Genomic DNA, 24,056 nt, shown 5'->3' with positions numbered 1-24,056 from the left:
AGAAAAAGTAAAAGTTAGCATGAAAGCAGAACAAGCTTTCGGCAAAAAGTGTTTTTGTCATTCCCAGCACTTAAACATTTTCTGGCAATAAATTCATGTTTTTTTTTTGGTGTCCGGAAAACGAGTAGTTTCAAAATCCTCTCGATTAAGTCACATTCCACTAGCACTTCACCGTTACCTAGCAACCCCAGCAAAGCCAAGTGCGTTACCTAGCAACACAAGCTGAGCCCATCCACCTTTGGCTGCTGGAATAGAACAAGAGTTTTGTTGTTGACTTGCCATCCAAAAACCAGTTGCTGCATTCTTGTTGGTTGTGCAGGAGGCTCCACTTCTGCTTTTCAAAGATGTACGGCTGTATAATTGCATTTGTTTGCAGCCATTTTCAGAAGTGAGTGTAAACGTAGAGTTGGGGGGCGTGGTCAGCAGCAAATTATTTGGATTTAAAGTAACAAGACATTTTATTCTGAAAGGATCAAACTAAAACCTCATTATCTAAGAATGACTTTGTGCAAAGTATGTAATGAGCATGTTTAGCCCAAAACAGATCCTAACCTGTTGGATGAAGGATAACATGTTACCCTTAAGTCCTGTTTGATATTTACAGCATTTCTACAAAAACTGACAGTTTCTTGAATGTGCTATAAAATTGCGTTGTGTGTCTGGAACATTCACAGTGCTGCTGCTCCTTTAAGCTGTGAAACCTTAAAATATAACCTGGCTTTGTTTCCATAATGCGTTTGAAAAATGTTTAGTTTCATTATAGTTTCATTTCCTTGCCTTTAACTGAGGCAGCTATGCTGCTCAGGTTGATGATGTAGACGAAACCAGTCAGACGCACGGCGTCTTTAACTGCCTAAAATGAAATATTAGGCGACTCTTGACCTTTGACACGAAGCCAAACTTCATCTTATGGCTGCCATTTTTTAAATCTGTCAGATGCAAGCAGAGGCTGGAGTTTTTATCGCAGCCTGGTGTTCAGTCACTTGATCATATTGGTGCCACAGAAACTTAATGCAGGCAGTAATTTGTTGGAGAGTCTGGAGACTCGTGCAGCCGACGGCGGAAACGTGTTCATAAATAACCCTTTTTCAGAAGGTGCCACCATGTTTAAAGTACCCAAAATATTTGAGCTACAAACAGACCCAGTTGTAGTTTCACAAAAATAGGAAGGAAATCTTTCAGAACAATGTCAGACTGTCTTTACCAAGATAAACATTAAAGGTCCAGAAGTATTCAAACGCCAGGAGCTTTTAGGTTTAAATTTGTTTTCATTTAACCAAATAAAAATATGGAATGAGACAAAAAATACAAACATTTTGAAGGAATATTTGTTTTTTACTCATGCTTTATGTAAATATTGCATAAAGTTATTCTTATCCTTCTTAATCATAAATGGAAAAGTATTTATTGGTTCTACAGGAATCAAAACTCAAAGCCTCTTTGTCATCACCCTAATTTTTACATTTCAGGACTTGGGCTAGGCCACTTCAAAACCTTTAAACTGCTTCCAGTCGCATGAAAGCAGGCATGGAATAATTTTATAATTAATTTACTGACATTTTAAATTGCGGACATTTATTTGGGACAATCGTGGCAACCTGCGGCATTGTTCCTCCTGATTGGGATTTTTCAAACGTTTGTCTGTTAATGAGTCTTGGATTAAGTTTTACTGCCTTCTTTCCAGAATTGGCGTGGCGTTCACAGGCTGCAGCGGGGACACCATGGAAATAAATACATTTGGGAAAACTGAAAAGTAAGCCAACGTCTCAAACACACAGCGGATCAAAACGGATCGATTCGGTTTAATCGTATCGCACCAATTCACGGCGCAGGCCGTCTCACGGAAAAAAGTCAATGAAATCATACAGATCAATCAGCATAGGATCGATATCTTCAGTTTTAAATTTAGATCTGATCTAAATTTACAGTTTTTAGGATTTTCATTTTTGTATATTGTAGGTCTGAAACTGATCATCAACTAATTTATTAATTGATTAATCGTTAACTGGAGAATAGACTCAAAAACAGGTCATAACATGAGAGCAGTAATTAAGCCAAAACTGCACAGAGACACATATATCTAGTGTTGTAGATGCAATAGAAACATTTGTCGTTGAATATGTTGGACCCAGATGTCCTTAAGTTGCAGTTTTAGCTTCACTCATTTTAAATTCTGTGAAAGAAACCTAAAGGAATCACTTTTTATTGGATTTTAGGCAATAATATGTTTTTTGTTTCCATTTTTTATGCATTTCTAATATTTAAGTGGTTAAATGAAAAATTTGCAGCATGTGACTTTTTTATGTATCCGATTAATCAATTAATCGTCAGAATAATTGATTATTATTTGCTGTTTTTGGTCAGATATCGTCGGTAACATCCCGTTTCTTTGCCTCAGGTACAAACTGCTCCATGTGTTGGAGTTCGATCCAAACCGCAGGAGGATGAGCGTCATCCTGGAGACTCCCTCAGGTAACGCTGACCTGCTTCAGCCACAGGAAAATAACGGACAAGGCAGGGCGACGCCTTTATTAATATGTTTGTGTTTTTTCCCCTTCAAGGAGGGAAAATGCTTTTCACAAAGGGTGCTGAGTCGGCCGTCTTGCCTTTCACCACCACTGGAGAGATTGAGAAAACCAGGCTGCATGTGGACGAGTTTGCTTTGGTGAGAAATCATCTTTCTCATGCAGCTGACATGTTTATATTAGTAAAACTAACGATTAATTGATTAATCGGATAAAAACAAAAGGCAGATTATGCAGATTTTCACTTGAGGCTTTTTTATACAACATTAGAAAAACATTAAAATATTTAATTAAACAGCTCAGTTCCTTTTTTAAATGAGAAAATAAAAATTTTATTGTTTAAAATGCACTAAGAAAATGCAAAGGCTGCATCTGCAGCTAAAAATAATTTTAACATCAACATGTGAAAAGCTCTTTCTGCTTCATTTAACAATGCAGTGTATTGATTGATCTAATAATCTGTTAGTTTATTATTTTGATTAGTGGTGATTAACAGGAATTTATTTTTTTACACAATTTGAACAGAGTGAAGTTTTTGATAGAACATGTTTACAAAGTGTTTTTTTTTAATCTTGCATGCAAAATGTCTGTTTTTTGTTTCTTTTTGTCTTAATTATTGCTCTGAGCTTATTCTTTCTGGCCTTTTTTCAAGTCTCCAATTAACAATTAATCACTTACTAAATTCAATCAATTCAACATGATTAATCTGATTTATCGTTTCATTCCTACATGAGCAACGGAGTGTAAAAATGATCCACTCACTTTATTATGCTTTATGAAAGTAGATGTTTCAAAATCACACTTAAGATTTTTATTTCTGAATTTTTAAAACCTTTAAACTTGAACGTGAATAAATTTGACTGTTGAGTGGTGCCTCTGTTGTTTCTGTGTGTAAGCCTGGCATTTAGAGATGATACAGTCATTAATTTATGCTCTGGTGCTTTTTATACGCACACATACACACACACACACACACACACACGCCTGTCTGTCTTCCACATCATATCATCAGACGTCAGCCCCCAGATTCGGCGCTGCAGTTTGGGTTGGGTTCTGGTCATCAAGCCTTCAGGCCGCTTCGCTGAATTAAACCCAAGCTGTGATAATTTGAGATTTTTTCTCTTCTTTTCTCCTCCGTTATGAATCTCGTCTCATTCGCATCTGCTTCGCTTTAGTTTTGCCCTTTGACATGGAGACACCTTATCGTCTTCAATAGGAATGCACCGATTTATTGGTGCCAATTTATCTAAATTTGGGAAATCGTGATTGGCCGATTTTTACACGTGAAGCTGATCTTAACCACCGATTTCATCTACCTTGGCATCGCTGTTTAAATGAACTGTTGTCTTCCTCTGCGCTGCTGTGAAAGAGGTTTGACTAGCAGACTGGCCCACCAGGTCAGGTCTACATGTTTGCAGTGAACAATAGTCATCTCACTGTTGGCAACTTTCTTGCTACATTTAGCAACATTTTAGTAAAAAAAAAAAATTGCTATTGGCCGAAATCGGAATCGGCAGGTCAGGATTTTTGATAGACCGGTTATTGGTGATCGGTGAAAACTGCAGTCGATGCACCACTCGTCTTAATTCATGTTTAAAAGTGAACACTTGCCTTTGTCCTCCATCTAACCTGTTTTTATTCGTCTCTCTGTTCGGATGCAGAAAGGTTTGCGTACCCTCGTTGTCGCATGCCGCCACTTCAGTCCGAAGGAGTACATCGACGTGGACAAGCGGCTGATGTCGGCTCGCACGGCTCTGCAGCGGCGCGAGGAGAAACTGCAGCAAGCTTTCGCCCACATCGAAAACAATCTGCACCTCCTGGGAGCGACCGGCGTCGAAGACAAGTACGGAGATTTTCAACTCGATTCACAACAATGTTGCTGCTGCTGCAGCAAACATTTTTACAGTGAACATTAACATCCCATCTCACAGAAGTGAAAAGGATCGAGTTTATTACGTTTTATTAAAGCTGATCATGGCAGTTTGATTGGAAATATGCCAGTTAATCAGCCAGAGGTCAGGACTTGAACTTATATTTTCTTGAACATTTCAACACCAGACTGAACAAATTTTAGTAAGTTTGCTCTTAAGTTTCGGTTTCTCTTATTATAAGTCAGAGTTTTCCCGTTTCAGCCGACCTCTGATCCCATAAAACCCTCCCAGTGATCCCAGTTGGCCTGGCTGCACTTTAACCTCACTTAATGTAATTAGGAAAAGTTATGAGGCCAAACCAATCAGGTCGGTGTGTTTCCACTATGAAGCCTGGTTTGATTCAACCAGAAACTCCAGACGCTTGATTGAAGCCAACATATCAACATCTATTATACAGTTTCTAGTCACAACTGAGAGTCTGTCACACCGCTTGTGTGTGTGTGTGTGAGCGTGTATGTGAGCGTGTGTGTGTGTGTGTGTGAGCGTGTGTGTGTGTGTGTGAGCGTGTGTGTGAGCGTGTGTGTGAGCGTGTGTGTGTGAGCGTGTGTGTGTGTGTGTGTGAGCGTGTGTGTGAGCGTGTGTGTGAGCGTGTGTGAGCCTGTGTGTGAGCGTGTGTGTGAGCGTGTGTGTGTGTGTGTGTGAGCGTGTGTGTCCACTCACCATCTGCTCCTAAGCCTCGGCTCCTCACACTTTGTTTATCTCTGTCTCTCCCCCCGGTCACTCTCGGTCACGATCAAAGGCTCTTGTGTTATGAAAGCCATGACTGATGTTCCCTTCAGTTTTCAGGCTAATATGAAAAATAAAAACAGCCGCTGATATGAAAAGTTTCTTTTGAAATAGAAAGTGTCCTTATTGTCTCAAGGAACATTAGTGAGTTGCAGGGGAAATGAGCGTAACTCGGCCTTTTCCAGGCATTATGCACAGGGTTCACACGCGGCTTGAAATCCTGGAAAGTTCTTGAAACGTCTTGTCTTAAGTGAAGAAAGTGCCAGTGGGACCAGAACCTTTCCATTATTGTTGAGCGATTATTTACGGAGAACAAGCTTCTGTTTATTGCTGAGAAGCTACTTGTAATTGGGCCTGATGCAGTAAATCAATTCATCACATGACAAATTAAAACGAGCGCAATAATTTCCATTTGCATGATTTAATTTCCTACAACCTGCTGAAATGTTACTTGTTAGTTGTACTTGTAACAATCAGGTGTGTGACGTGTGTAAGAAAAACATTTCAAACCATAAAATTCTAATGTTTTAGTCTATGTTGTCCCTGCTGTAGGATGCAAAGTATTATCACAGTAATAAATTATATATTGTTGTGAACTGAAACTGTTCTTTAGTTCATTTGTTTTGTTTTTAATCCCCAAAGTGTGTTGCTGGAACAGTTTGAAAACTGGAAAAACATGTTTGGAAAATGTCCCTGCGTGACGAACGCTGAACACGTTCTCCTTCTCCTGCTGCTGCTCAGGCTTCAAGATAAAGTTCCCGAGACGATCGAAGTCCTGCGTCGGGCGGGAATCAAAATATGGGTGCTGACAGGGGACAAACACGAGACGGCGGTCAGCGTCAGCTTGTCGTGCGGCCATTTCCACCGAACCATGAACATCCTGGAGCTTCTGCAGCAGCGCTCCGACAACGAGTGTGCAGAGCAGCTCCGCAGGCTGGCCCGAAGGTGCCTGCCGTTTCCTTCTGCTGTTATTATTATTTATTATTTTAATAAATCATCAATACAGGCAGGTTTTTATGTGTTTAATGAGCTTTGAAGGAGATTACATGACTTATTTTATAATGACAATCCTAATTTCATGGCTGCTGTTGGTGATTTTATTCAACAAAATAAGTTGTAACTAAATATGCTTTATTTCTGATAATTTCAATTAGAGCTGGGCGATAAATCAATGGGATCCATTAATTGAATTTTTGGTTTTTGAAGGTTTAATGTTCTGAAAATCTTGTTTATTTTTTCACCGATGCGCTCCAAGGGTTTTGTAGTTCAGAGTGATGCTAGGCGGCCATCTTTCTTTGTTTTACCGCTTATATTTTTCAAAGTGTTGAATTCATATCAGCTCTTTGATGGAGTCCTTGGGCCAGGCTAACATTTTTACAGGGACAAAGTCACAAAAATACAGTCATAGTAAAATAAGAATAAAGTCAAAATTACTGCAATAAAGTTGTAATTTCATAAGAACTGGAACACAAAAAAAATAAAAATGAGGAATACTTCATAGAAAAATGTTTAGACTTTTAACACGTCAGCAGCAAATTATCAGTCGCAGGACTTTAAAATAAACAAAATAGTCTATTTTGAGAACTGATGACGTCAGATCCTGATGAGTCTAAGCTTTTATCGCATTAAAACAACTTTTATCACATTTCTGCTAATTTTATGAATTTATTCTAATTAATTAAACAAAAATTCTTGTTGTCCTAAAAGGATGATTGAAAAAAAAAATTAAAATTGTATTAAGAATGGAAAAACAGATTTTATTCTTAAGCCAGATCGCCCAGCCCTAATATCAACACCCAATATTACTTATGTACAACATTTCTACAGTTCCAACTTGGTGATGAACAGGAACAACAATCTGGTTTTAAAATATTATTTTCTGATAAGTGATCAGTAGAATCCAGCGTATCGATGTTCCTGTCTCACTTCCTGTGCCGTTGTCTTCCTCGTCTTCGCCTGCAGGATAAAGGAAGACCACGTCATCCAGCACGGCTTGGTGGTCGACGGCGCCAGTCTGTCGTTGGCATTGAGGGAACATGAGAAGCTGTTCATGGAAGTGTGTAAAAACTGCTCAGCTGTGCTCTGCTGCCGCATGGCCCCGCTGCAAAAAGCCAAGGTGAACACACACCGCCCCAGCTGCAGGAAGAAAAATCCAGATTAACTGCAGATCAGGAATTATGGTGTCTAAGTCACACGTTAGTCTCTCTGACTCAAAGGGTTAAATTAGTGAATCTCGTTTTCTGGAGCCACTTGTTGCTGAAACTTGTTCCAATCTCAAACAGCAACACTGTAAAACAAGAGCTGCTGTGTTAACTTAGTTTTATGTAAAGTTTAACTAATGTAGAAAATACGACTGGATGATAAATTGATTTTAATAGAATTAAATTTTTATTAAATAAGGATTTTCTTTTCACCAGTTTATCCCTTGGTTTGCCATAATTCAGAATGATGTCAGGGCGGCCATCTTGTCTTACAGCTTCTATTTATTTGAACTTTGAATTCAAAATATAAGGGTTAGGCTAATTTTTTTAAAAAAATTTTTCAGGTTGTTCGTCTGCTAAAGACTTCTCCAGAAAAGCCGATAACATTAGCTGTTGGGGACGGAGCCAATGATGTCAGTATGATACAGGAAGCCCACGTAGGCATAGGTAAACACACACATGTAACCCAGAAACCCGACCTGGAGCTGTGCTGTACATGTCTGAGCTGTTCCTGCCCGAACCCCCAGGCATCATGGGAAAGGAGGGTCGTCAGGCCGTGAGAAACAGTGACTATGCAATCGCCAGGTTTAAGTTCCTGGCCAAACTCCTGCTGGTCCACGGTCACTTCTACTACATTCGAATAGCTACTCTTGTACAGTACTTTTTCTACAAGGTAGGATTTACCAACACTGTGCTTTCATTTTAGTGGCTTTGAATTTAAAAAATGCATAATAATCTGTTCTCTCTCTAGTATGACTGAATGTTTTTTCACTCTGTTTTTTCTAGAATGTGTGTTTTATTACGCCACAGTTTTTATACCAGTTCTTCTGCTTGTTTTCACAACAAGTAAGTCTTAGTTCTGTTTCTAACTATATTCCCTTTGACATCTAGTTTATTTTTCCTGATTTTTAAAGTGCGTAAGGCTCCATTCACACCAGCCCTGTTAAGTTTGCCTTAATCAAACTTTAGTTGTTTTGTCTAAAAGTCCAGTTTGTTTGAGGAAGCCTGAGTCGAACTTTGATGCAAACCAAAAAAGAAACAAACTCTGGTCCGCCTACAAACCTCGGTTCGGTTGAAGTGAAATGTGACGCGGTTCGAATTCATACGTGTCACAATAAATCAATTAATCCCATGATTAATTAAAATGAGCTCGATATTTTTTTTAGTAAAGCGATGCTCCCATTTATTTTTGAAAGCCGCCATTTTGAAGTAGTTGGTTTGCGTTACCTGCCACTTTTGCCTGTTTTCCTGGTCGAAGCAGAATGATCATTATTTTTTTAAATGCTATTTTGGCTACAGAGAGTTCATAATCCATTTTATTTATTATTATTTTGGATATTTAAAATAATTTCCACTTCAAATATTATTTAGAAATTAAAGTTTTTTTTTATTTTTGAGTGGGTATACTTGGATACATTTTATTAATCAGCCATTATTATTTATTGATTAGTTGAAAATGGTCTCAAAATGACAATATTTTTGTTTATCTTGAAAATGTCTGGGACAGTTTATCATCCAGCAAAATTATTGTGACAGACCTACATATGTGAACACCAATTCTGATGCATTCTGGGTAAATTCAACCAAAACAAACATGTGAGTCTAACGTTAGTGGAAGAAATCCTACAATCGCTGAGCTCTGTCACTAAAGTTTTGTTGTATTTTGTGAAGAAGGATGTTGCGCTCAGTGTCTTCTTCAGAGGATTCCGTATCTTTTCTTTCAGTGTTTTTTGTGCAGCGCCCCCACAGGCGAGGGGAGGAACAGGTTTTGCAAGTTTATTTTGTTTGACTGCAGAGTGAAATCGAACCGAGTCCACCAGATCCAATGATCACATTATAATGTGCCACCTTTCTTTAGGAGATGCATACACCTTTATAAATGTTTGTTTTTATTAGCTTCAGTTCTTTTCCCATTCACCCAAACAGTGTGTGTGTGCAGTTAGTCTCCCTGTTTGTCTAATAATCTGCTGTTGAAATGATCTCTGTCCCCTCCAGACTCTGTATGACAGTGTTTACCTGACGCTGTACAACATCTGCTTCACCTCGCTGCCCATCCTGGTGTACAGTCTGTTTGAGCAGCTGGTCCACCCCGACATCCTGCAGGCTAAACCCAGCCTCTACAGGTGAGGCCCTGTGTCTATGCAACACCGACTATTACTCACCAGCAACTGTTTTAAAAACAGTAAACTCCAAAATGTCATTTAAACAAAGTCAAATGGGAGATGCACTGCAAAAACAGAAATGTTACAAAGTATTTTTGGTCTAGTTTCTAGTGCAAATATCTTAGTACACTTGAAATAAGACAAAACTAACTCGATAGTAACTTTTCAGCAAGACATAATAGTTTGTTTTAAGTCAGTTTCTTCATATTGATGAAAAAGTTTCACTTATATCAGGAAAAATGTTTTGTCAAGTGAAACAGTGTGCCAGCGGAACTAGAACTCGGTTGCTAGGAGACGGGCTGGGCTTGACTGTGGTTGCTAGGTAACGGCGCTAGGTACTCGTACTGCCAGTGGAACCAGTACGAATATTAAATTATTATTGACCTAAAACTAGCTGCTTCATCTTTCTGAGCAGTTACTTGTAAGTTAAATTTCTCCTAAGTGTACTAAGATATTTGCACTAGAAACTAGACCGGACTGGGTAAGATTTTGTGTTTTTGCTGTTAAAGAGCCCCAACCCAATTCAGTTTCTAGTGGAAATATCTTAGTACGCTGAAAATAAAACAAAACTAACTTACAAGTAAATTTGCATCAAGATTTAGGAGTTTGTTTTGAGTCAATGATTCTTTAATATTGATCAAAAAGTTTCACTTATGACATTGGGAAAATTTCATGTCATAAGTGAAATAATCTGCCAGTGGAGCTAGTATTTTTACACCAAAATTAAGGAATTATTGAATTAAAACAAACTCCTGTATCTTGCTAGAAAGTTACTTGTAAGTTAGTTTACTGTACCAAGATATTTTCACTAGAAACTACAAAAATACTTGGTGAGAGTTTCCGTTTTGCAGTGCACATGAAGCTCGATGGGGAATAAACTTGGTATTTGTGCGTCTCCCACAGAGACATCAGCAAGAACTCTCTGCTGTCGTTCCGGACGTTCCTGTACTGGACGGTGTTGGGCTTCACTCACGCCTTTGTGTTTTTCTTCGGCTCCTACCTGCTGATGGGGGAGGACACCTCACTCATGAGCAACGGACAGGTCTGTCTGCCAGCAACGCGCTCCACTGCTTCTATAAGCTGGAAAACAGTAGTTCAAGCCATAAATCCTTGGTGATTAAATTCAGCTCAGATATTTGTGTTTGTGTGCTTTCACTGCTGCTGTTATTATTATTAATATTGTTATTATTGGATGTAGAAATAACCTGCTGCTATTTCATAACTGTTGACTTGATGTTGCCGTTTTCTATCTCTGTATTTCTTCCCTTTTTTATTCGACAGTTTGTTCATTCTCTCTTTTTTTCCCCGCGTCATTTCTCTCCATCTTTCTTTCAGTTGGTAGTTTGCTGTTTCTGAATGCCCTCACTTTGATTATTCCCTGTTGGTTGTCTCTCCTTCCATCTTTTGTTGATTACGCTTTTTTCCTTCTGCCTTCTTGCTGTGCATGTCTTCAGATGTTGCGAGCTAACAGGCAGCTGGTAAGAGTCTGCTCTACAGTTGAATGCATGTCCTTGGGAGGTTAATAGGAGGACTCGAGGATTCATCATCATCCCGTTTACTCTTTAAATGTTGTCAATAATTCTCTTCAATATGGATTCAGTTGCATTTCTGTGCTAAAGTACTCAATTTCTTATTAATTATGTGCAAATTCTGCTACATTACATTTGCAAGCTTCAATTTATTGACTTCAAATTTTTGTGATCGACCAACACAAAGTAGCGCATGTTTCTGAAGTGGAAAAAAATTTAAGATTTTACATCTGCAAATATTGTAAAGGAGACCTATTATGCAAAACTCATTTTTTACCTATTTCTATATTTCCATTTGGATATTAACCCAAGCACTTAAAAAAAGTTTTTCTTTTTTCTTCAGAATAATTAATTGTTTTTTGGTATCTGGAAGCTAGGTAACTGCACCGTTGCCTAGCAACCCAAGCGGAACCTAGCCCGTTACCTAGCAACCCGAGCGGAACCTAGCCCGTTACCTAGCAACCCGAGTGGAGCCTAGCCCATTGCCTAGCAACCCGAGTGGAGCCTAGCCCGTTACCTAGCAACCCGAGCAGTTTGATCAGCCGGTATTACCACCGTATGCTCTGTACAATGGCTGCTGGGAAAGACGAGCGTTTTGTTGTTACTTACCATCCAGAAACCCCTTGCTTCATTCTTGTTGGTTGTGTAGGAGGCCCTACTTCTGCTTGTCTAAGATGTATGGTTGCATAATTGTGCATCTGTTGCGGCCATTTTCATGCGAGTGTAAACATTGAGTTGGGGGGCGTGGCTAGCAGCAGCTTAACAAGACGCCCTAAAGCGACTAAAATTTAATTATTGAAGAATGATTGTCTGCAAAACGATGTAATAACATGTTTTGAAGGGCGTAAACCTTTTCTAACATGTTCAAGGAAGCATAATAGGTCACCTTCGTCATTTTTACTGAGATTAAGTGACACACCAAGGCCTGTAATCTTGACATTTATATGGTACTTTGTTTTGGTTTTACACATAAAGTCCCTATAAAATACCATGTAGTTTGTTTGTAGTTTGACAAACAATTAAAAGGTTCAAGGAGTATGGATAGTTTAACATGTTAATTACAAGCAACACAAGTTAAGTGCATGCATCATTTCTTAAAACTGATTTTTGATCAGTGCACTTTAAATAAAAATAAGCCATAACTTTAACCTCATAAAAAACGATCGGAGTGCACCGATTGCAGTTTGCTGGCCAATCAGGAGTTTTTAAAAAGTCTGATCTGCCGATTCCAATTTCAGCTAACGATGATTTTTTTTTTGTTTTTTTTTTTGTGGTCTGACAGTCACTAAAACAGAAACTATGATTATCAGACAGCGGCTGATTTTCAGACTTTGAGGAGGAAGATAAGATCAGTGAATTGGATTGATTTCTCGTGTAAATATCGGCCGATTCTGATTAATCTGTGCTCTCCTAAAAATAATTTTTGTAACTGAGAAAAACCTTTTGCAGAACATTAACTGTCTTTGGCTGCTTAAGCTGAAATTTATGGCACAAAAAGCATAAACTGAATTTTGGACTGAAATCTTTTAAGCTTTTGAGAAGATTTATGTTTCTTCTAAATCTCCAAATCTAAGCAGTGGATCCGCTCACATTTTCCTCCCTGTCACCACACCACACGTTTTTATTTTAATTTTTCTAAAATAGTACTTTAAGTTAAATTAACTGCACCTGAGATTTTTACCGTCTGTGATCCGAGTAAACAGAAGATATTCCAACACTAACAGAGACGTGCATGTGAGCTGAGCTTCTGTTTCTTTCTGATCACGAAGTTTTTTCAGCTGAAGACAAACTGAAGCTGACTGCTGACATTGCAACCTGTCGCTTCTTGCAGATGTTTGGGAACTGGACATTTGGGACGCTCGTCTTTACTGTCATGGTCATCACCGTCACGCTGAAGGTAAACGCAAAGCAGTCAACAGTGTGAATTAATAACCAGTAGTTTTTACACCTGCAGTTTGTTTACTTTGGTCTGAATTATTGTTGCCGTCTCTTAGCTTAGTAACGTGTGGAGTCAGACGGGTTATTTGAGATAAAGCATGTGGAGAGGAGGATGATGTCAGCGGCCATTAACTCCAGCAGATAATTTGTAATGGGTTGTTGGGGAGCAAGGCCTCTTTCGCAGCACAGAAGCAGATTGCCCCCAACGCTCCTGCATCAATCTCTTAACGTGACTTTTATTTCCCAGCTCGCGTTGGAGACTCAGTTCTGGACCTGGATGAACCATTTTGTGACGTGGGGCTCAATCGCTTTCTATTTCATCTTCTCTCTCTTCTACGGAGGCATCATCTGGTGAGAATGTTCTTAAAAATGGCTCATATTTATTGTTAAGTTTTGAAATCTTTTTGATTTTAAAAGGTGGAGTTGGTCTGATCAGCTCAGGAAAATAATCTCAGACAAGTGTTTTAATATTCCTTCAAATTATTTTTTATTTCTGTCACATTTATTAAAGCCACAGCCATTCAAGGTCAAAGTTCAGAGTGGAAGCGGAAAGTCTGTTTTTGGGGTTTAGCACCTCAACAAAAACATCACATAAAACAAAAAACAGAGCAGAATTACATAATTCACAAATACAACCAAATGAAATCTAATCTAATTGGTTTTACAGACTCGGCCATTTAGTCCAGATCTTTTTTTTCTTCTTCTTTGTTTTCAACTGGGAGGGAATTTAATGACTTTTATAAAGTAATTAAAAATTATTTGGCATCATTTTTCCTCTGACCGACTTTTTAACAGTAAATTTTATCTTTCTTTGTGCCGTAGTAAAGAAAACTTTTTGTTTATTTTCCCACCAGTGTCTGGGAAGCTCAGATTTAGTCCTGGTTAATTATCTGCCACATGGTTGAACCAATAAAACCAGTTTAAACTGGTCTGGACCAATCAGACGTCTGGGAGCCATTGTGACCATATTGGGCCATTATTGATAAAATCTGTATTGGTCGTTAAGGACATAATAACATTACCTAAGTGCACGACTCGAACTGATGTTGGACCTGAAATTACCGTGAAAAGGGCAAATCCTTCCGAGTCCATCTGCCGATCTGCAATCAGTCAGCCCCTCCAGGACGTTATGCTGCTTTTTTATAATTACTGTGGCCAAAAATAAAAAAACCAACAGTCAAAATTAAGTCTTTTCAAAAACAAAAAGAATTAACATTCAGAAATAGTTTGAGTGAAATTAAGTAAAGGGGGGATCAGAGTTTAAAATATGCAAATTCAGAAATGCCAGACTAAACTGCTGCAGGTCAGTAAGTGGAATCAAAATGTGGAATAATTTGAATATTGAACTGAGACGACGCCCAAACATAAAACTGTTCAAATTATCGTACAAGCATATAATTATTGTTACAGTAAGCAATAAATAAAATAATCACATCATAAATTAAAGCAAGCTCAGTAATTTCCATTTGCCTGATTTATGGTTTTTCTTTTCTCTTTTTCTACCAAAAACTGAGTGATGAAAGTCTGCAGTCTCAACAAAACCTTTTTATGAAGGATAATTTTGTTTACAGAGTAAATGATTCTTTTTATTTGTTGTTTAATAATAATAATTGTTCATATACTGTAATTTAAATGAACTAGATACTATATTGACTATTAAATTGTGTATATATATATATATATATATATATATATAAAAACAAATCCCTCATAACAGATTCAAAATGGTTTTAACAACAAAAAATGGTAAATGTTGGCGTTTAGCGTCACGTCTTGCAGGTTTGGTCTTTAGTCCTGAAACAGGAAGTTATGTTAGAAGGGATCAAATGGGATTGGTCGAAACTCAGTCCAGTTTCAGTGATTGGTCAGAAAATAAGGAAATACATTGAGGTGATAGGTCAGATTTGTAGAAAGGTTGCAATGACCGGTGACTTTAAGTTTGCACAGAATCTGCAAATGATGAGTGAATTTGCATAAATAGTTGGTATCCCCACTTCCCGGATGGACTGAATGAAGTTTTACTGCTAAACACATAAAAGTGACTCCAGTTTAACATCTGTGTCGTTTGAACCCCTGCAGGCCGTTCTTGCACACCCAGGACATGTACTTCGTCTTCGTCCAGCTGCTGTCCTGCGGCTCGGCCTGGTTCGCCATCGTCATCATCGTCATCACCTGCCTGTTTCCTGAAGTGATGAAGAAGGTCCTCTACAGACACCTGTGTCCCACCAGCACACAGAAGAGCCAGGTAACTACCAGCAGCCAGATGCTTCGTGCAGGAAACCAGTTCGCTTTGCTGTTGTCAAGCTCAATGTTTTACTTTCTTAAATTCTTTTATTTTTCCTAAATGTTACTAAATGATTTATGCATTTTGTTTTTACATGTAAACCAGCTGCACCATTTTTATTTTGCTGCTGATTACAAATGAAAAAGTTTTACAGGATGTTTTCTAAAAGGTTTGAACGAATTTAAATGAAAAAAGACGCTTTGTTTTCTTTAAAATGTCTTCTGTTAACATATATCGATATATTAGTGCAGCTTGTTTCTGTGCTATAATCTCTCTATGAAATCTTTCAGATGTGGAAACGGGCATAAAAGCTTGTTATGCTTTTCATATTTCCCATCAGCCAGTTCAAGATGGCTGCCATTTTTGAGCCTTTTAAAGACATTTTTCAAAACAATAAATCAAATTCTTCTAAGAACCTTTTCACAAAAAGTGATAAACATTGCGATAATTGCCCACCTATGCAGCAATACATATATTCCTACATAGAGCCAAAAATTGGCAACGATTATACGATAAGTCTTAAAAATGAAGTTTATTTAGAAGAAATCCAAAATGTAGACGGCCTGTAAAGTGATCTGTGTGTTAGTTTGTTTGTAGCCTTTGTTCTGCTTCCAAACAGGAATATTATCATGCTTATGTTTGCTCTGCATGACTGGCGTCTGATCACAGACTGAGAAGTGCACAGCGTCACCTCTGCTCTCTTTCCGTATCGATTCGTCCATCTGGAGATGATTTATTGTCTCGGCTTGTTTCTCAGAACAGAAAATGAGCCAACTCCTCCAGTCCTGTGTGCCGTCTGTAGCGTCTGCTGCTTCAGTCTGAACATGACTGTGGTGTGTGTGTGTGTGTGTATGTGTGAGAGAACTGGATTTCTAACCTCTCTGTCTGTGTGTTCTTCATCTTGCCCCTGTGTTTGCTCTCCCGGTGTAGATGTATTCCAACCGAGTGGTCATAGGTGACGACTTCGCGCTGCAGCCTTTGTCCAGAGCCAAGGGCCAGCTGGGCAAAATTAGGTAGAAGATTTGAGATCCGTTAAGCCGTGGACTTCATCCATCTTCAATGAATCCATTCGTGAAAAAAAACAACAAAAAAAACTAACTGCAGGAGCGCTTCATGCAAATGCAATATTTCTATCAATATTAAAGATGTTATTTAAACGTTTAGCTGCATCTTTAGTCAGATACGTCTATTTCTTTTAGGTTTTTTTTGTTTTGCTAAACTACTTTCCAGTATTTTAGAAATTGGTTTTCTTTAGACTGTAAGACCGTCATGAAATTCAGACAGAAACATTGCTTTGCAGAACGCGTACTCCTCTACATGTTCATTCATAATTGTCAGCATCCGTCGGTCTCCAGCGTTTTCTCTAGCGTTGTTGTGTCTGTGACGGCATGATCCAAACAAGCCAACCAGCATTCTCTGTCACTCGGGTCGGGGAAACTTCTGCCAGTTTCAGGTGCTACAGCAGAATGAGAGACTTGGATTCTGCATGGTTTGCATCATTGGAAAATGCTGAGACGTTTGTTTCTGCCTCTTCACAGCATGTCATGACACAACCCACCCACTGCATGAGCAAATGCATGTGTGAATGAGTGAATAAGTCAGTTTATGTTGTCATGAAAACCCCGACTAGCTGTTAGCAAGTGTTGATGTTCCACTAATGTTGAAAAATCTCAATTTATACAGAAAAACAGCCAAAAAACCACCTCCTCCCTGCACAAAAGCCATTTATTGAAATTTCTGCATTTCCATTAAGCAAAAAGTTGTAATTCCAATCTGCATTTTTAAGGTCAGTGGACCAGATGCCAGCTACGTTTCCAACACTAATGTGCTCAAAATTGTCAGCATCAGTGACTCTAATGTTGAAGAAACACAATTTCACAAACTGCGTTGTTTCCATAAAATAAAAAACTAAATTAAAATCACACGTGAATGAGTTTGTTCATGCGAAAAGTCATTAAAAGATCATTCCGCACCATCATCCCCCAACCACTTCCTGTCATCTTCTTTGTCTTTTCCACCAGTAGTAACATCCGGCTGTTGATCACGACACATGATGTGAAAAATACACAAATATTGATAAAGCCGGTAAATCACCTTATTCTAACGCAAAACGTTTTTATAGAAGTTTTTTCGAAGTTACCGTGTTTTTTTTAAACAGGTTTATTGATTTTACTCCAATGGAAACATAATTATTAACTATGTTTCCATTCAAATGTGCACAAAACTTCATTGGTATTCCGCTAGTATTGAAAAAACGGTTCACAATTGCAGTGTATCTATTAAATAAGAAACTAAATTAAAATCACGTGAAAAGGATGCGGCACTGTGACCCTCCTCTTTGTCTTTTCTGGCAGTAGTAACATCTGGCTGTTGATCATGTGACTCATGAGATGTGAAAAAAGTGTGAAATAAACCAATTTTGATACAGATATATTTAAAAAATCTCCCCTTCTGAGGACCAAAACTTTCTCAAAGTTTTTTCTAAATTCCCGTGTTTCCATGAAGCAAATTTATTTTCATAATTACAGTTTGCGCAGCTACATGGTCAGTGGAAACGCAGCTGGTCTCTGTACGCTGATTCCTGTTTTTCTCCTGCTCCTGCCCAACCGTGGCCCTCGTGCTGTGAGGTCCTGCAGTCTCTATAACTCTGCTGCTGTGCGTTTGGATGTGGTCAGGTCTGACCGCTCACCTGGCATGCCGTAGTTTTATAAGCAGGACACCTGGTAGTTTTTATGTCTTGGTGCATCCCAGCCTTGTTTTTTACCCGTCGGACTGATTCCACGTTTTGAGACGGCCTCTTCTTCTCGGACTCGTCCTCCTGCATGGTTTGGACAGATCCGCACCTCTGGACTGATTGCTCACTAAAGCTGCATGAGCAACTTTGTTTGGGTTAAAGAGCAGCATGACACTGTTAGGAGCATGACACATTGCTGTCATTGTGGGAATCTCCTCAACAATGGCAGACTTTTTTGCAACGTGTTGCAATCTCTAAAAGAAATGCTCAGAGTAGCATTAGGTTTTGTTGAAGAAAATATTTTGGGGGTTTTTGTAGTTGGAGATGTTGGTTTGTTTAATTTGGATATTTCAGACAAGTTCAAACCATGTCTTTAAATTTTAATGGAAAATATTTCCAGACTTATTCCTCTGCTCGATGATTCAGTCTCGTTATCTCTACGGGTGCACCGATCAATCGGCCGGCTTACCGTTCATCTTAGGTGATCAGCGACGGATATGAAACCGATATTTATCTCTGCTAAAGTCTGAACATCAGCAGATTCTCCTTTTGTTTTGTCTGCATTGCTGCCAACTTAGCAGCTTCACAACAACCAATTAATTAATTAATTGAATGATAAATTAAAATGAGCCTGATCATTTTACTTCTGATATATTTTGAAGGGCTATTTTGTCTGCAGACATCATAATTAGTTGTTTTTTTGCTACTTTAAGATAAGTGACAGCATGACCCAGACGGCTCTGTTCAGGTTAATTCGTTCAGATACTAATAGATTTTCCTTTATCCCTTTTCCCATGAGAAATCTTTTAATTGCCTTAAGCTCCTTGGTTGCTTAGTTTTTTAGCTTCTTTCAACCCACAGCCAGTCTGCTCAGTTTTCTGTTTTGTTTTTCGTTCTTTCTGTTGTGGGAAGTAAAAGTCCTTCAGTTATTTGACAAAATCTTTAAGCCGTTTTCTAGAGCAGCGGTAGCTATTGATCTGTCAGGATCAAGTAGGAAACCAGTAAGTGAACAAACGGCCTTCCTTTGTGGAGTAACGGGTTGCTTCGCATCCAGCTGCTGTGTTGGCAGAGGTCAGATCTTCACGACCGAAACTTCTTCCCCTAATCAGTTAAACTCCCAAACCGCAGCCCAGTCTGACTCACTGATTAACAGCTTATCCAGTAATTTGCTAGTTGCTTAATGAGTTGCTGAATTTGTATCCACTGTTCTGTTATTTAGTCTTTTATTGAATCCCAAAACGACAACTATCAGTTTCAAGGTTACGATCGAGTGTTAGAGCCAGGCTCACCAGGAAAACATTAAAAAGTGGAATTACGAGAATAAAGTCGTCGTAGTCATCAGTATTATGAGAATAAAAGGGTTTAGTTAACACATCAGCGTCAGATTATCAATCTGTGGTCGGCTACACATTGATAATCTGATGCTGAACATATGAACCATTTACTTATCTGTAAAACCAAAGCATAACTCACTCAACAGTCCTCATTTTGACAGCGTTTTTGTGTCTTGAGGTTTCATGATATCACAACTTTATTCTCGTAGTAACTGTTTCTTCCTGGCCCAAACACTCTGTCGTATTTAAGGCATCAGCTGGTCCAAGACGTTTTAACGCAGACTCAAAGTACGCCTGCTGTCCTCTGCTTGGTGAAAGTGTTTCAGTAAGGACAGATTGTAAAGGACTAAATGACGAACATGGATGTGTTTTTGCAGTTTGCTTACGTCGCTGGCCTGCCTGCAGTCTGACTGACGGTAAGCCAGCAGGGCTGACTGTGAGCATCTTGTGTCCTTCAGATGGAGCAGGGTGAGGGTTCAGTCGGCCCAGAATATGACCCTGTTAAAGCCCAGCGGAGCCCAGGGGAGGACAATTGGCACCTGCTAGTTGCTTATCCTCCCCCTGCCGCCCCGGCCCAGACTCATGCTCCCCTAGGTAGTACCCTGATCTGTGCTGCATTCTCCCATTGCCCCCATTTTACCGTCACTGGCCTTGTCTGGTCTGACGTCCAACCAACCCTGTCCGCCTCCTCACAGCCACAGCGACCTGCACAGCCCCACTGTTTGCCTCAAACCTGCACCGCTGCTCATTCCCCCATGTTGGTGTTTTATTTTAATTGTTGTGTAGAAATACGGTTTGTCTCATGGTCCAGTTTCCTGTCCTACTTACTCATCCCTCCCTGATTGACTGTAGCTGCGTTTCCATTACAGATGTGCACAAAACTTTGTCAATATTCTGCTAATGTCTAAAAAAAATGTTTTTCACAATTTTGGTGTTTCTATTAAATAAGAAACTCAATTAAAATCACATGTGAATAAGTTTGTTCACGCAATAAGTTATCAAAAAACATGCCACGTCATAATGTCACTTCCTGTCATCTCCTTTGTCGTTTCCACCAGTAGTAACATCCAGTTGTTGATGTGATGTGACAAAGTGTTTCTACTACAGTTTTGTGAAATAAAACAATTTTAATACAGCCAAAAAAAATCATCCCTTAAGCAAAACTTCTTAGCATATTTCTTTAAACAAATTAACTTTCAAAATGTGAAATTGCCCAGTTCCATGGAAACGCAGCTACAGAGACCCTCCATGTAGAACCTGAGCTTCCCTAACCTGGTCTCAGATCACCAATCGCTGTTATTGATCAGTTTGGTTTCAGACAAGGAGAGAATGCTGTTGGCATGCCGGCTTCATTGTCTTGGTTCTTTTCATTCAGCCATGTGAAACTCACTGGATCATCTGTTTGCTTCTAATTTGTTGGTGTCTCATGAAATCCTTTATTTTTTCATTTTTGAAGTCGTTTTTTTTATTTTTTATTTTTTGTAGTTTATCGTAGGTTGGGGTGAACATGGGTGGGATTTATTACGATAAATAATCTTAAATCACGATATTTCTATTATCCCTACACTGAAGGTTTTATCACTATATTTTATGGTGCCTCTGTAATATCGATTAACGTGATTATACAAAACATCTTTATTTCTTTTTTTGGTGAATGTATGGCTGTGACACATGACTCACCAATCACAGCCCAACAAACATGAATACTTTAAAAAACACGCCATATGTGACGCACTTCTTTAGGACACAAAAAGAAGAAGTGTGATTTATTTCACTACATTTAGTGATATTGTCAAATTTATTGTTACTTTCATTAAACAGTGGTAAAACTAACAATCCTGAAAGTTTTGGGGGATTTTAAACATCATTCATTGGAATTTATCGTGACAAGAATAAATCGGAATTCTTATTACGAAGAAATGCATCACGATAAATAATAAACGATACAATAAATGGCCGCCCCTACTTAGAGGAAGTTGTGATTGTAACAAATTTCTGGCAAATTTTGCACAGACTTGCAATTTTCACCAGTTTCCATAAATCTGACCGTAACGTTTTCTGACCAATCCGCTTAGCGCCCTTATAATTTAATTTTGTGTTTCATGGCGTCTCTTGAAAGATGAACCTCAGACCATCCAGAGCCAAACGACAGAAAGCTTCGCCGTATTCTTCCAAACAAAAGGCGTAAGTTGAGATAATCTTAGCTGAACTGAAACTAGTTACTCTCCAGAACCATCTGTAATTTCTGTGCAGAAGTTGTGCTCACTGTTGCTTTCCATATATTGAAAGTAAGTTTTTATTGTTGCAATAGAAAGAGCAGAAGGTCAGGGAGGAGACATTAGACCCGCGACCAGCAGCAGGACGGTGATGCAGGGTCAGCTCAGGTAAGGAGGGAAAAGATGAGGAAAAGAGAAGGAAAGGAAAAGTTATGTGACCATTTTATGGTAAATATAAAGCTTGAACAAAATTTACCACAACCTTCTGAAAAAAAAAAAAAATCAGCAATTGTAAGCCAAAACAATTGAAAGAAAACCATCCCAACATCTGACTGTACAGCACACAGGTAACTGCCTCAGACTCTGACCCTCCTTCCAATAGTCAGATAAACTTTACAGACATAATCAAACTGTAGAATTGACTTTTAATAAGTTAAAATATGAAACTGACTTTTAAATGTAGTTGGTGGAGTCGACTAACTCGCCCACTCTTTGGTTGCCTAGCAACTCGCCCACTCTTTGGTTGCCTAGCAACTCGCCCACTCTTTGGTTGCCTAGCAACTCGCCCACTCTTTGGTTGCCTAGCAACAGCCTGCTCTGTAACGTGCAGCAGCAGTTTCATGTTTCCCTCAAAATACTCGTGCTTCACTCCTCAGAGTCCGTTTTCTCTTTCAATCCCATTGCTTTGGTTTCACTGTGAGGACAATCTAACAGTCGCCTGATTTCTACTGACAGAAACGCGGAACATTTAAAACAAAAAAACGCGAGTGCTTAACATGTATGGATTGGTTTTGCTTTATGTCCTCTGAGTGAGTGACTCCTAACCAGAGGAATGTGCTACTTGCACTTCCTCCTAAAAGCACTTTAGTTTGAGAATAAACTATGTGGAGTTTGATTTGTTTGTGTTTTGCTGTCTGCGGCCAAAAAGCAAACGTTTGGCTTGACGCCAGCGTCTCATATTTCTGCTGCAGCAAAACATCAGAGTGCAGACGGTGGCTTGCACCCTTAGCAAATACAGCTTCATAGACATGAAATAAAACTCCCTCAAATGTCCTATTATTTATGAATTTACTTTCAGTTGGACTTGGATAATTGAGACAATTTTTATGCCTCTTTGTCCTCCTGTAATTAATGTGAACAATGAATTACTAAATCCCAACGCTCCCCAGTTTCATTCTGTTGTGAGCAACCAGAGTGTAACCTGACTCTGCTCCTTTTCCCGTTTCTCTAATCCTGGCTTTGCCTCGTCTTCATCACCCGCCGTCTCCGCTGTGCTGACTCAGATCAGAGGAACGATCCCATCCCAGATGTTTCTGGCCAGCTTTGTTTACCCATGCATCACTAGCTCTCAGATAAATCTGATTAGCTACAAAGTCTCTTTCATACAAAACATGGAGTCGCGTCCAGTAAAGGCTAAGGGCTGTTGCTTGTTAATCAGATCAGAAGGCCTTGCTTCATCGTAAATTAATTTTAAACCATGTGGAGCAATCCATCACAAATATAAATGCTAACTTAAACTTTTAGTTTTAGAGTCCCTCCACTACAATCCACTGCTTAAAAGTGCATTTATCAATGAAAAGTTTATTAATTTCAGAAGTACAATTCCCAGGGCCTACACGCATCCTTTAAAAGTCTCAATTTAGTTAGAGTTAAGGCCTTAAAATGTCTTAAATCCATTAAAGAAATTGTAAGTTCACATTAAATTCATTACTTACAGGTCTTAAATTTAGTTGTGACAGGATTATTTGGGTTTTTTTTTTTTTTTGTCTCACAGGATTTTTCTGTTGGGTAAAAGTTTGAGTCGTGTACAAACATCTTCACTCGCTGCAACCTCTACTGACTCCAGGTGGTTAAGGTGACCAGTAACAAACTGATGCTTTAACAGCTAGCATATGGCTCTCTAGCTAACTCACTAGCTAGAGTTAAGTCTAATTAACTTTTTAGCTAACTACAGAGTTAACTAGTTACCTAGTTAACGCTCTAGCCATCTAACTAGAGAGTTAACTAGCAAGCTGAAGTCATCAAGCTATTTAGCTCTTGGAGGCAGCTAGCTAATTTACTAGCTAGTTAGCTAGAGAGCAATATGCCATATGAGAATCACAAAGCTGCTGCTAAGAGCCACAGAAGTTTCACAGTTTTGGTTCCCTGCTTTTTTTTATTTGTCTTAATTATTATTCATAATGGTCTTAAATTTGAGTCAGTGAAACTTGCATAAACTTCGACTCCTAGATTATATATATATATATATATATATATGTATGTGTGTGTGTGAAAAACTTAGTGACATTTTTTAGACATTTTTCTGTAAATTTCTTGGACCATTCAGGTGTAAGAGAGATTTCAAAACATAAATATTATATTTTAGCTTTTAAACTTCTGCAAGGTGAAAAACTGGATTTTTTAAAAACAGAAACGAAGGCCTTTGGAAAACCGTCCATGAATTATGTGTTGTATGCAGTGAATACCTCAGGTCTCT

At 38.8% G+C, this 24,056-nt stretch overlaps 1 protein-coding gene and 1 long non-coding RNA gene across 18 annotated transcripts in view; one reads left to right on the top strand and one right to left on the bottom strand.

The window, feature by feature from the left end:
* Positions 1–24,056, top strand: part of atp11b (ATPase phospholipid transporting 11B) — an 89,113-nt gene that overhangs the window by 31,620 nt on the left and 33,437 nt on the right. For 6 of the 17 annotated variants that reach the window (XM_015030095.1, XM_015030093.1, XM_015030098.1 and 3 more), the window contains 16 exons: positions 1,685–1,753; positions 2,399–2,472; positions 2,562–2,665; positions 4,187–4,368; positions 5,924–6,127; positions 7,145–7,298; positions 7,728–7,830; positions 7,911–8,056; positions 8,170–8,229; positions 9,379–9,506; positions 10,449–10,587; positions 11,000–11,023; positions 12,906–12,971; positions 13,260–13,363; positions 15,092–15,257; positions 19,823–19,958. In XM_015030095.1, the coding sequence (XP_014885581.1) occupies positions 1,685–1,753; positions 2,399–2,472; positions 2,562–2,665; positions 4,187–4,368; positions 5,924–6,127; positions 7,145–7,298; positions 7,728–7,830; positions 7,911–8,056; positions 8,170–8,229; positions 9,379–9,506; positions 10,449–10,587; positions 11,000–11,023; positions 12,906–12,971; positions 13,260–13,363; positions 15,092–15,257; positions 19,823–19,958 (1,859 nt within the window). Of the gene's footprint in view, positions 1–1,684; positions 1,754–2,398; positions 2,473–2,561; positions 2,666–4,186; positions 4,369–5,923; positions 6,128–7,144; positions 7,299–7,727; positions 7,831–7,910; positions 8,057–8,169; positions 8,230–9,378; positions 9,507–10,448; positions 10,588–10,999; positions 11,024–12,905; positions 12,972–13,259; positions 13,364–15,091; positions 15,258–16,226; positions 16,310–19,822; positions 19,959–21,483; positions 21,549–21,675; positions 21,749–24,056 lie in introns of all 17 variants that reach the window. The other 11 variants (XM_015030103.1, XM_015030102.1, XM_015030101.1 and 8 more) reach the window with 6 other exon arrangements.
* On the bottom strand, positions 9,794–23,558 carry LOC106946039 (uncharacterized). The gene is made up of 5 exons (XR_001424682.1): positions 23,549–23,558; positions 19,067–19,072; positions 16,162–16,168; positions 15,950–15,955; positions 9,794–9,876 (listed from the first exon to the last, which is right to left on the bottom strand). It is a non-coding gene; the product is annotated as an uncharacterized LOC106946039 (long non-coding RNA).

The sequence above is a fragment of the Poecilia latipinna genome, unplaced genomic scaffold, assembly GCF_001443285.1.
Source record: "Poecilia latipinna isolate Pla-1442-1.1 unplaced genomic scaffold, P_latipinna-1.0 Scaffold173, whole genome shotgun sequence".
Classification (NCBI taxonomy): domain Eukaryota; kingdom Metazoa; phylum Chordata; class Actinopteri; order Cyprinodontiformes; family Poeciliidae; genus Poecilia; species Poecilia latipinna.
The sequence above is the reverse complement of the archived record's forward strand: the minus strand, read 5'-3'. Positions and strand labels throughout refer to the sequence as shown.